Here is a 13,790-nt window from a genome sequence, read left to right on the forward strand (position 1 = left end):
ATGGGACTGGGACATGGGGGACATGGGACTGGGACATGGGGGACATGGGGGTGAGGGTTTCGGCAGGCAGAGTGAAAGGTGGGAGGTGAGAGAGGAGGAGATGGGGAGCGGGATAAAAAGAGAACACACATTTCCTGTGTGGCGGACAGGGGTCTTGAACACAGATCGCACCTCTTTTCAACAACCCTGTGAATATTCATTCTCACTTTTACCTCAGCAAAAGTAAAATTAAGCTCAAGGAGACCAAAAAACTTATTTGGCAAAATAAGCAACACCAAGGACAATGAATTAAAACAGTAAGGAATGGAGATGTGCCTCTGCCTAGTGAAGTCCCAACATCTATTCACTTTCTGATGTACCCAACATAACTGACTTATGAAAATATACATAAAGAGAGCACAGTATGACTTGGAACCATGACAACTGAGAGGCATCAGCCAAGACGTGAGGATCCGGACAAGCCAGGGATGCATGGCTTCCTTCTGTGTAGTCATAGGAGGGAGAAGACATGGTACACAAGGAGATTGATCCTTGTACCAGCCAGCTACCTTCTTCACTGTCCCATCGTCTGGCAGCCCTACAGGGAATAAAGAGCTGGAGATGTTTCTCCACAAGATGAACTTAGAAGTGCACTGCAAGAGCCTGAGAAAAATGCCTAGCAGAAGTAGGACTTCCTGAACTAGTGTGGTGCTCCACAGAAAGCCTTCCCTGCTGGGGGTTGGGCAGTGGCATCAACAGCAAGTTGAGCTCTCCTGCAGCACATATCGCAAACCTCTGAGCCTATCCATTGTACTGAGGGAGACTCGGGGCTTTCAGGAGCATCAGTTGTTCTGAACTGGAAGGATATAAATGACACGGGGGCCTTGCCTCAACACTCTTGCTCATGTAGAAGCTGAACAAGCTAGGGTTGGTCATCTCATGGGGAAGAAATTAGCAACATGGAGTGAGAAGGAGAGAGATCTAAAAACCGACTCAAGGACACACACTATTCTAGGCAGGGAGCTCAGGTGAACTTCACAACACAGTGGACCGTTATGAAGTAGGAGTAAATAAATTAAGTCAGAAACTTTAATCACTGCATATCAACAAACATGCCTCCTAGGACGAAGGACATTATGACAGCAGTCTCAGGACCAATACCACTCATGGCTACAGGAAATGAAGCAGAAATGCATCCTTAGAAATTATGCTGATTAAATTGAGTGACTTCATATTCAGTGGGACCTGGAACACTGGGATTCAAGATCTTTTCAAATTCCTGAATGCCGGGGGTTTATAGGCATGGCCACCATATCCAGGTAACTTTTTTTTGTTTTTAAGTTCATAATGTCCCAGACACATGCTTTCTTACTATTACAATTTAATTTTAGCTACATTTTACTGGATGACTTTTTCACCCCCTTAAAAACCAAGTTTTTTTTTTTCCCTAGATTCAAAACTTGTAATACGTTGTTCCCCAAAGCCAGAAATTTGAAAAAGGCTAGAAATTGTTTCAGCTTTAAACCATTTCTGGGACTGGGAGGTTAAGAGGGAAGGGAAGCTCTGGTTGAGATGTAAAGTAAATAAATGAATTACTGAAAAGCCCACATCCTAGCAATGCTTTGAGTGTTCTAACGCTCAGTTTTCTTTTGAGCCCAGCACTGGGGAGGTGGAGTCAGGAAGATCCCTGGGACACCTCAAACACTGAGTTTAGACCAATCAGGTGAGCCCCAGGCTAATAAAAGACTTTGTTTCAAAAGCAGGATGGACAGCTATTAAAGAAATACACCTGCTCTTGACCTGTGACCTCATAGGACACACACACACACACACACATTCACCCACACGCATGCATACACACCTGCCCAAACGAGTGCACCTACATAAACATCACCCGAAAGTACACATACATGTGCAGACACTAGTGCTCATAATATGTGAACAAATTCTTTTCTAGTATGACCTTGCTTCTGGCCACTACCTCTGAGACATATGAAAATCTACCTCTAATTCTGGTTAGGTTATAACCCCAAATGCTCAGATGTCCTTTGTGATAAACTCTACAATCTCAGCTTGAAATGTGATTAGCACATCCTGGTGCAAAGCAAGAGACGGTCCAAAATAATTGCCTACGAGAGTTCTAATGATTCCGACCGTAGAGTTGGCTCGGCCTGGAAAGATCAGGAAGAGTCAAATGCTGGCTTGATGCTCACCCAGGAAAGGTGGCAGAGCCAAGGCTGCCAGAGAAGAGAACAAAAACAACTTCCCAGGACACTTCGTCCAGGTGGCTGTTGGCTTTCAAGTCGGACCACAGCAGCTCCTCTGTGTCTGGCAAATTCCACCAATCCAGATACAATTACACTGAATACAAGCAATTAGTTTGAGTGACAGCTGAAGCAGACTGCGGGTGGGGGTGGGGGTGGGGGTGGGGCCTGGCTGGGCCGGAGCTCATTCAGTCTGATGGAAGCAAGTGTGGCAAAGGCTGTAGGAGCAGACTGGGTGGTCCACAGCATGCATATAGAGCATAGTGGGGAAAGGCCTGATATCAGAAATAAGCTAGGATTATTAAGGTGCTTAGTTGAAAGCAGGGGCAGAGAAAGAGACTGGATGTAAAATACACATTCCTTTTAAAAACGTACTAGCTGAGAAAGTTTCCCATGGTACTATCTGTAATTATTTCAGGAATGGGTCATTATTGAATAATCTCACAAAGCAGACCATTTTGTTGTTTTGCAAGAAAGGAAAAAAATACACTTAACTAACTCTGGGGGAGTGAGATGGCTCAGCAGGTAAAGCCTCTTGCTGCCAAGCCTGAAGATCTGAGTTCAACCCCAGGGATCCCCAGAGTGGAGGGAGAACACCGACTCCCACACAATGTCCTCTCACCTCCATAGGCACAGTCTGGTATACTGTGTCTCCCAGAAAGTGTTAAAAAATATAACATAATTGAAAATGTCCTCTCCCCATGAGTCTATAAATATCTTAGTAATAAGGAAACACACACAAGGAAAGTCACATAAGCAATAAAATAACCCTAAGCTCTTGACACCAAAGCATGTCAGCTTTCCACTTGATAGAATGGTAAGGGAAGGAAGGAGAGGGGCTTTTCTTTCCTTTCTGTGTAGAAGGTCATGTTGACAGAGCATGCGGTAGGCAGGATTAACTCCACTCTTGAAGGACATCTTGACAGACAGTGCACCAGCATTTCCATACACACTTGAGAACAATGTGGAAGCACTCTGGATAAACAGAAGCTGGGAGTCCTGATAAAAGTCTAGGATTGAAGAGGCCCAGCAGGAGCACCTGGCCGAGAAGTTCGGAGTGGCTCCTCAGCATGAGGGCCCCAAATGCTGTGTCCTTACACAGTCGTGGATTTGCGCAAGGTGAAGAGAAGGCACTGTGACTATACAGTGTGCAGGGGCATGCGCTAGAACCGGAGGGCTGCTTGCTGGCATTTCCAGAATTCAACAAAATTCCTGTCAAAACTACCCAGAGAAGCCTGTGATTCAGGACAGCTGAAGGAAGAACATGAAGAAGAGTCTAGACTTGCTTGGCAGGCATGAGAGCATTGGATAAACAAATAAACAAACAAAGAAAATATTTTGTGACTACTTACTCATTTAGGTTCCTGGAACTAACCAGGAGGAATCAAGAGGGCTTGAGTGAGACTGAATGGGAGACAACTTGGTGGCTAAGACAAAATTCAAACATCTGGGGTCCGAGGAGAAGGCTCAGCAGGTAAGGGTCCTCGCTGAACAAGCATGAAAACCTGAGTGTGAATCTCTACCACTCATGCAAAAAGCTGGTGGTGTTGCATGCTTGCCTGAGACAACAGGATTGCTACAGCTTGCTGGCTGCTAATATAACCACAGGGTTAGAGAGAGACTCTATCTCAATGGAATAGAGTGAAGAGTGATGGGGCAGGACATCTGACACCCCCCTCTGGCTTCTATCCACCCATGAGTAAATATACCACACACACATACCACACGGACATACACACTATTTTATACTCCCATGTAGACATGAAAGTCATAACCATGGCAGTCATGGAAGGCTCTCACAGTACACTCTATGATTAGGGCTAAGCCCACTGTATACACAAAAGATGCTCCACATTTTGTTCTATGCAGTAGACACATGACTGGGACACACATGTTCGTGTACCACACATCCATTAACCAGACTACAACTTGTAAGAATCAGTTCTCTCCCTTCCAATGAGTTCCAACACTCAAACTCAGATGTTCAAGCTTGGCAGCAGGCACCTTTACCCACTGACCCAACCTTGCAAGCTCAGTCAATTACAAATTTATTCATGGAGCCCATTCTCAAGTATATGACATTGGGTGGGAAGTCACTGTGCCAGCTAGGTAAACACATGGGATGCTTGGTAGATATGTATTTCACCAGTAATAATCCAGTACTTGTATTGTACCTAGAAGTCTGCCATTCATTCTAGAGAATCCAAATTCAATTAAATTAGTCAATTACTTAATTGTACAGGATGTTTCCCTCCACACCCCCCCACACAGTTATTTAAAACACACCAACAAGGGGATGGGAAAGAAGGTGTCAAGTCTCAAACCCAGGACAAATTGATAACTAAGGTGCCTACTTAACATTTCAAAGTAGACTTGGCTGCCAATTTCTCCCAGCATCCCTCAGTAACTAGCTGTTACAGGGTATGGCTGGCAAAGCCTGCCCCCTACCCTAAACTTCTCCAGCCCAAGTGCTGGGCTGCTCTTCCTCCATTTGCCATGCCCCATATAATTCAGACATTTTGGTTGTCTAGTCTTTTCCTCTACTCTTGACTCTCCTGGCTCTCCCCTCCCTCCTCTCCTCACATAGTCCAGGTCAGGGTCATGTTTACTCTGGACTCTCCCAAATGTCCCTGTCTCTGGCTATGCTCTCCCTCATATGACAATAAAGCTATGCCTAAGAACAGTCACGTCTTTCCTGCCTCTCTCTCTCTCTCTCTCTCTCTCTCTCTCTCTCTCTCTCTCTCTCTCTCTCTCCTCTCTTTCTCTTTCACATGGTAGTTAGGTACCATTAGTGCTGAACATGAAAGTATTTGTGTCCTGTGCTTGGTAAGGTATGAAGAGTGATTTCTCACCCATGGATAGCAGTGAAGAATGTTCTAGCCCAGAAGATATAAATTGCAATAGAGGTCATATAAGAACCACATGGTATGTGTCACGTGTATACTTACCATGCACACACATACACATACCCATGACAGGTGTATAGTATGAATTACATACTTTAAACACATGTGTGCGGGTGCATATCCCTCTTAAAAATTATTTTTATTAGTTTTCTCTTTGTGTGTGTATGTGTGTGTATGTTTTTTATTAATTTTTATTAGTTTTCAGTGTGTGCCTACATGTGTGGGGGTGCCTACAAAAGCCAAAGATGTCAGGTTTCATGGAGGAGGATTTATGGGTGTTTGTGAGCAGCCTGACTTGAACACTGTGAACCAAACATGGATCCTCTTCAGGAGCTGTACATGTTCTTAACCACTGACAAACCTCTCTGTCCCAGCATGTTTATATTTTCAATCAATGAAATTAAAAACACTCTAGAAAGAAGAAATAATTTGGTTTTATGTGTATATGGATTGTGTATCTGTGTGTCTATATTTTTGCATGCATGTGGGCACAGCTGTGTGTCTGTATATGTGTGCACATCTGTGCATGCATGCATACATGCATGGGTACAAGCTCATGAGTGTACCTGTGCTCATGCATGACTGTGACTACACACGAGGCCCAACATTGATGTCATGAGTATTCCTCAATGGCTTGTCACACTATTCATTATCTCTCAGTTGGATCCAAAGCTCTACAAATTGGCTAGTCTTGCTAATCAGTATGTCCCAGGCATCTCCTGTTTCCACTTCCCCAAGTCTTAAATTATTGGCAAACTGTCATGTCTACCAGGCATTATAATGCCAGAGTCCTCACTCCTGTCCTCAGACTGACGAAGCTGTTGCCCTAACCACTTAGCCATCCACCTAGCCAGGAAATGGAGCTTCTTACCTCTCATGGCTCAGCCATGTATAAAATACAATAATCTTGGTCATTTGTGTGGAAGAGTTCAATGCCTAGCGTGTGTCAAAGCAGACAAAGGTCTATAGAGAAACCATTTAGCAGTGACTTCCCTCTAGTTGAGAGCCTTTCTCAAAGGAGATGTTCTGATAACATCTCAAGTGACTCCATTCAATGAATGAGAATCAGGATTTGGCACCAGCAGAATTCTATTTCTTTGCTAAATAAGTTAGATTTGGTATAATAATATATACACACATATGCAAAGCCACACTACCATTACTAATGATACCCTATGAAACATGCTTTTGTGCCTTTTTAAGAACGCTCTGGAATCCCGTTAAAAACAAATCAAACAAATGAATGTTCTGTGCTGGTTCCTTTCGGTAAGCCCTCTATCCACTCAACAGCAAAAGCTTTCACACCAACAATCAAATTACCCTTCAGTCAGGGCCCAGAGTAGTGCGTATGGTACTGGTCTCCTTTACTTTCCACTATGAAGCTTGCAGTAATACCAATAAAACCTGAGACATTCAGAAAATGCCTCTTAGAAGTACCCAGTCTTGGGCTTTCAAGTGGTTTTCAGTAAAATGATTATGGTTTTTGTTCTCACAAGCTTATGGTACTTTTAGACTGTCTCCATCAAATCCCATTCTCCGAGAACGGGCCATATGCTTTATGAGAACAGGCAGTTACTTCAGGAACCACTTTGCCATAGTTCCTATGTTGAACCAAGGACCCTAATTGCCAGTAGCACTCCCCATGTGAGCAGACCCAGTCAATCACTCTTGTGAGATGTTCAGCCACTCCTCTCTGTTCAAGCTTAGATAACTGAAGTAATGTTCTACATACCAGAGCTAAACTTCAGACTCCTTGGCAGAGAACCCTCTTCTTTTCAATCCCTAATAACAAACTCTGAATGCTAAACATGACAGCACAGCTCTAAGAATATTCTGGACTCTCAGCTTTCTGTGGTGGTGACAGCAGGGGGTGTGGTGGAGGGTTGTCTTAAGATGGGAGTTACTTATCCCCTAGGGAAATTGGCAGTCATCATGGAATGAGCCATAATTATGGAAAGGAGAGTTTCCCAGTCCCACTGTAAGCTGGCTGGGTCTATTATCCCCACACGGCGGTATTTAATGCTTGTCATTATTTTCATTACTCATGTGGGTTCTTCTTGCTCTGCAGGGACTGGGTGAGTCCTATAATCTTCTGTAATCAGTGACCTGGGTCCAGGAATCCAAGGGATTCCCTGCACTCCTGAAATATCTTTGAGTGAAAAATACTTGAGGCTTAATGCAGGCTCACTGAGCATTTAGTGTGAGAAGCACTAAGATTAGTATATCCCAGCTCAGGACACAGATGGCCCACATTTTAGGTTCCCAGAAGAGGACAAAACTCTTCATGGCCAAGAAAAAAGGGACCAGGAGAAGGGAATGCTGCCTCAGCTGCTGCCTAATGTCCTCTTTCTCCTCCACCTCTTCTTCCTCCTCCTCCTCTTCTTCCTCCTCCTCTTCTTCCTCCTCCTTCTCCTCTTCTTCCTCTTCTTCCTCCTCCTATTCCTTTTCCTCCTCTCCATTTTCAGGGCTGGGAATTAAACCCAAGGCCTTATTCATGCCAAGCAAGTACTTTACCATGGGGCTTCAACCCTGTCTCTCAAGAAGGGGTGGCTCCTGGGAAGAGTCTGATCTGTATGAATCTTGATGCATTTACATACATAGCTGTCAATCTAGACTTCCACAAAGTCACTGCAAAGCTGTCCCCACACTCTGTCTCCTACCCAAGTTTTTTTTTTTTTTTCAGAAAGCTTGATAGTGAATTTTACTTATCAAACAGAGGAATAAAGCTTTAATAACTTGTGTTTCCAGCAGAGCAGGAGAATACTGACCTGTGTGTGGATTAAGAAGGATGCTTCCGGGCGGGATGCCAGTCGCACTTTCAAGTGGGAGGAGGATGTAGCTGGTGCTGCTGGGAGGAACCTGGCCCCCCATTCCATTCTCGGAATAGGCCATACAGCCAGGAGAACCAGCTGCCACACTAGAGGTCAGGGCCGTGCTCTGCGGATGGGTGCGGGACAGCGATCCTGAGGAGCCTGCACTGCTGGAAGACTCAGAACCTGGCAGAAAGATGGGAAACAACAGAGCATGTGGTACCCAAGGAAGTTGAGAGACAATAGTTAGACATCACAAAGCTGATTCCTTCATCCGGGGACACTGGGCAGTTTGAGGTGTGTGCTGAAGGATGAGGTTAGTCAATGCCCCCTCCACATTGTGAACTTGTATTTATGGAAACCTTTGCTTCCTGTTTCTCAGGTGTGCCAGCTTTTCTAAGGAAGCGGGTATTAAAAACAACCATTCCTTCAGCTTTTACACACACTCTCTCTAGGAGGTAAACTGTTAAATGGGATTTCCAAGCAAGGAACCCAGTGTCTGCAAATTCCCATCTCTTGAATAATTAGTGCTACAAGAAATACTTCTCTTAGTGAGACCAACAGACCAATAGGAACCAGGAACAGGGTGGGGGATAAAGAGATGGCCACCCAATGAGTCCTAAGACACAGTGGCCCATGTGTGCTCTTGAAGCTCCATCCAACAGGCCTCTATACAACAAAATTTGAAGGGAACTGATACAAACTGGTATTTATTTCCTCTATGAGTAGAGAACTGGACCATTTCTATTGGGAATACAGCACTACATGAGTGGGAATTATTTTTATGATGCTGGAGAGTGAATCCAGAGCCTTGTATATGCTTAGAAAGAGCTGTAGCTCAGAACTAAACCTGGAGCCACAAGTTAAACAAGCAAACAAACAAACAAATCAATTACCAGAAGGAGAGGGGTGACTTAGGAGAACAAGTATAGAGTTGAGGGCTGAAGACAAACAGCTACATGTGGGTCTAACATCTTTTGGATATTCTAATTGGGGCAACTTTGAACATCTTGGAAATAATTACTTTCCATGTTGGACCATATTCTCAGGTTGTAAGCCCAATTAAACATTTCCTCTATTAATTTTGTTCTTGTCAAGTATTCAGTCAAAGTGATGAGCAAAGAAACTGATAAACACTTAGACAGGAACACAATGATTGCTAAGTGCCCTTTCTGGTTGCTTTTGTTGTATGCTTGGGCCAGTTTGTAAGCCTTGGTCATCTGGAACAGATAGAGTGACAGTCTACACAGCTACACCACAGACAATGGCAACAATGATAAAAACACAGGGTAAGAAGTGTTCAAAGGTTTAACTCATATTGAAATTGATACTTGAAAACTCAAGAGTTTTAGGTTCCCAGTGTTAAAAATGTATCCAGGGGCTTAATGGAAGGCAGAGCAAATATTGAAATGCTATGTTGGTGTGGTAAGCACTGTACTTGGCACTATGAACGATCAAATTTCTACAGAAAGCCTGGTACTGGAGTCAGAATGGGTCCCTAGCTTTATCAGACACATTTTCTGTGTCACTGTGTGGCAACATCTGAGTGAATTCAGGCCACTCAACTCCCATATTGTCCAAGCTTTGAGCCTGTAGGCTACACATCCCATTCAGCAATGTCATCCATGTGGCAGCCAGGTAGGGTCACCACCTGATCAAGCTTGGTCAAGTTCTAGAAGATGCAAAAAGTAATCAAAGTTACTCCCCAAGGAGGACATAGCAGCTTCTAGGGATCAAAAGAGGGAGATGACACCAGGACAGCTAAGAAATTTAATGTGTCCTCAAGGGAGAATTGGGGGCAGTATGTGGGTGAGGGAGAGATCACAGAGAAAAGCAAAATGCAGAACCAGGCAGGACAGGGCAGAAGGGAAAAGCACAGGAGGCAGGGGCCTCAGCTCCAGTCTGCCTCTGATGGGCCTCATCTCTCCAGGACGTATCTGCTGCCTCAACCTCAGAGCTCCCTTCTGTAAGGCATCCAGACAGACTGGAAGCAAGAGGGGGAGAGATGGCTTAGTTTTCCATACTGGACCATGTTTTGAACAGACTTCTCTTTATCTCCAGTTTTCAGTCTTTCTGTGTCTTTAAGATGTAAATTCCAGTTTCTACCTACTTTGTAGCTTTCCTGCCTTTCTTAGACTTTGGAGCCATTTTACAAGACAATTATTACAAGAGGTAAACAGGACACATTGGGCTGCTTTGAAATATTAGACTGACTTGAAGCTAATGTGCTTAAAAACCTGAAGAAGTAGAAGAAAAAGAAGAGGAGATGGAAGAGAAGGAAGGAGGAAGAAGGAGAAAAGGAAGGAGGAAGAAGGAGGAAAGAAGAGGAGATGGAGGAGGACAATGCAGGAGAAAGATGAGGGACAGAGGAGGAGAGACTGAAGGAAGAGGAGAATGAGGGGGAAGAGGAGGAGGAAGACAAAGAAAGAAGAGGAAGAGGATAAATGGGGGGGGGAACAGACAGAGGGAATGTGGTGCTGCAATTGCTCAATAGACAAAGTCAGGCAGACAGAAAGACAGGCACACACACACACACACACACACACACACACACACACACACTCACACACTTATTACTCCCCCCCCATATCCAACTGATAGAAAAGTGGCACTACATTATAAAATTTAAAACTCTTTTTGCTCACTACAATAGCTTAATCGATATATATTTTATGTATCATAAAATTCCATCTTTTCTACTGTGGGATCTAACAGCTTTTAGCATATCGCTGGAGCAGAACAAACACCACTACTATCCCGTCTTAGAACATTCTCATTCCCCCAAAGGAAGCGAATAGATTTTAGTAGTGGTGGACAGGTCCAAACCCTTACCCTAACTCGGATCTGATGTCTGATCTCAAACCTGCCTTTGTAGATCGTCTGTGTGGAAGATTTTTCATAAATACAATTGTAAAATATGTGTAGACAGCTTCCTTGATGTAGCTGGGATAGAGTTCAAGGCTCATACACACTATATTATGCATCAAAGCTTCGTCCCTCTTTTCATTCAGCTCCATTAAGGTCAGAATTCACAGAAGCTGTGGTTACCTATGTTACAGCATTGTATACCAATCAGCATCCCATCCTGGACAGGGGAGAAGCTCATGGGCCCCCTCCCCTCCTTGGGGACCTGTAGGCAGTTAATGTGTACCTTGGGGAGGAGGCTCATATTTTCTAGTGGTATAAGCACTGGTAAGTTACCTATAGATCAGTGAGAAGCCCCGTCTCGTGCTCAGGTAAGTAATCCTAATTCAATGTAGTGGGGTACAAAAAGAAAATCATGACATGAAATTAAGAGGGGAGAAGCTTATTGGGAAGAATACAGGGTTCACTAGGAGGGAAAGGCAAAATGACAGAGGCCAATGGAGGGACAGTCAAAGCACCTTATATATTATATGTCCATGAAAATATGAAGGAATGAGCAAATAAATAACAGTGTTCTATCTAATAATGATCTATCTAATAATGATCTGTACCCAAACCTTCCAATCAAGGGGCAAGTGAGTGTAGGCAAGAGCAGTACCTCTGTTAGCACCAATTAGGAATCACAGGACTCAGGGAGGCTTCATTATGATGACCAATATCCCCTCTATTACCATGGATGGAGCCCTTCTCCAGTCATCCCAAGGCACAGAAGTCTTACTTTTTAGTTAATAACTATAGAAAATATTGCTGAATTCAGAGGGTTAGAGTTCAGCAGAGTGATCTAAAACTTCCAAAATTATCAGTAGAAAGCTAACGCCAAGGCTTTCATTTGGAATAACCCAAATAAAGAGGATAAGGTCGTGGGAAGATGAGGTGTGATGCAGTAGAATTGGAAAATTAAAAATAGGGCATTAAGATTAATATTAGACTATCAAAAACAATCCTCAGAGGTTGGCATGGAGTCAGACAGTGGGGAAGATGAATTACACCCAGAAAATGAAACCGTGCAGTCGCTCAAGTTATGAAAATGAAAGGGTGGTTTCTCTCTTTGGAGGGGTTATTTCAAAGGATATTGGGGAATGCCTCAACTGCTAGGCACCTGGAAACTTCTAGAAAGGCAAATCGCCATGCTCCATTTAACAGCTCCTGACTCAAAAGCCTTGGCGAAGGCACTACATGTGATGTCACTAGACTTCCCATCTCTGATGATGTTGAGAGCATTGCTGTGTAGCTGAACCACGTGAGGCAAGTAGCCTGGGGCAGAGACAGCAGGAAGTGTGTGCTTATTGCTGGAATGTGGCGACATTGCCAGTCTCAAGGGGACAACAAGCCTGAGCATAAGGACCACCACAAGGTTGCTCGAAAAGTCAGCATGACAGACTCCTCAACCTCCATAGTCTCGTGCTGGGCTGCCGGCAAACCACTCAAGAGACTGCGTGTATACATTGGGCTATAAGCTTCACGCTAATGTAGGAGAACATCTCCAATATTGAGAAAGGTTCACTCTTACCCAGTTAGAGCCAGAACCTTCACAAGTAGGAGAACAGCTTGGACACCTCATTTCAGAAAACACATTTGGTTTCTGAAAGACTTTTAAAAGTTTTCAACTTTACTATACCAATTAGAAAATAAATCAAAAACCTGTTCTGATGCTCACGACAGCCCAACTGGCAGGTTTACTTCACAGAACTACCTTGGGGAGGTTTAAGATTGTTTTGACATCCTCTCTTGATCGCCTTAATAAAAAAAAAAAAAAATCCGTTTCTCCTTTCCATGCCTGTGCCTTGACAAGCTTTCGAAGGCAGACACTTAAAGTAAAAGTTTAAAAAAAAAAAAAAAACTGTCTGAAGCATTTCTAATCTCTAATGGTTCTCCAAAGAGAGTGGCGTTCTCCCGTTCATGAAGTGTTTTAAATGCTTCCGATGAGCTTTGCTGTGGAAGTGACAGGGGCTTGGTGCGTGGAAAATGGTGATTAATTTTAAAATGGTAAGAGCCCTTTTGGGGTGTTGGAATTTTTAAGTGCACCGTTTAAGGTACTTGGTTTCAGCATCTTAAGAACTGAAACTGTTTAACCTTTCTTAGTTTACAAGAGTTCAAGTGTACCGCCGCGGCTTGTGTGGATTTCAGATGCTGTGATAGTGGGATACAAGAGCAATTAATTAGAGTCGGAATCAAGAGCTTAACAGCTAGTGAACAGAGCTCTCAGGAAGAGGGCACCCACACACCTGCGCTCTCCAAGGAGCTCGGTGGTATGGATAGAGCGAAGTCTCTGAATAAACGTTATTAATTCGCCTTCTGTGTAGGAAAACATGAGATAATTTCTTAGGAGGAATTTGTCAACAACGTAATTATGCTAAACGATCAGCATAATGGACCTGGTTTGGGGCAAACCCCTTCTCTCCTGATTCAGCATGAATCTGGAAAGCAGTCAGTGCAGGGCAAAGATGTCTTAGCTTCAAGTGGGGTTTTCTACACTCAGCCTAAACCTTCCACTGTTATCTGCCAGTCCTGCCCCTGAGGTCTGGTTGGAATTACAGTTTAAGTCTCAGTGACAGTTCAAGTGACAATGCCCCGCCTCTTGTCCCCCAGCCCCTAACCCCCCCCCCCCGTCTCTTCTTCCTTCTTCTCAGTAAGAATGAGAAGTCGGCATCTGGTATCATTGCTCAGGCACCACCCACCACCCTGTCAATCCAAGGTATCTCAACATTCTGGAGCTCACTAAGTAGCTAGGCTGGCTGGCGACAGAGCCCCAGGGACTAGCACATGCCACCAGACCTACTCTTCACCGGACCAACTGTAGTCCTCGTGCCTGCAGAGCAAGCATCACAGATGGAGCCGTCCTCTCTGCTAAGAGTGATTGTAGTCGGAAGATCTTCTGGGTATATGCCCAGAAGAGGTATAGCAGG

The 13,790-nt window shown here is 44.1% G+C and overlaps 1 protein-coding gene across 40 annotated transcripts in view; it reads right to left on the minus strand.

Annotated features, from left to right (window-relative positions):
* Positions 1-13,790, minus strand: part of Arpp21 (cAMP regulated phosphoprotein 21) — a 176,986-nt gene that overhangs the window by 67,736 nt on the left and 95,460 nt on the right. For all 40 annotated transcript variants that reach the window (XM_029542940.1, XM_029542933.1, XM_029542922.1 and 37 more), the window contains one exon: positions 7,918-8,145. In XM_029542940.1, coding sequence (XP_029398800.1) covers positions 7,918-8,145 — 228 coding nt within the window. The remainder of the gene's footprint in view (positions 1-7,917; positions 8,146-13,790) is intronic.

Source organism: Mus pahari, chromosome 10 (assembly GCF_900095145.1).
Source record: "Mus pahari chromosome 10, PAHARI_EIJ_v1.1, whole genome shotgun sequence".
NCBI classification, from domain to species: domain Eukaryota; kingdom Metazoa; phylum Chordata; class Mammalia; order Rodentia; family Muridae; genus Mus; species Mus pahari.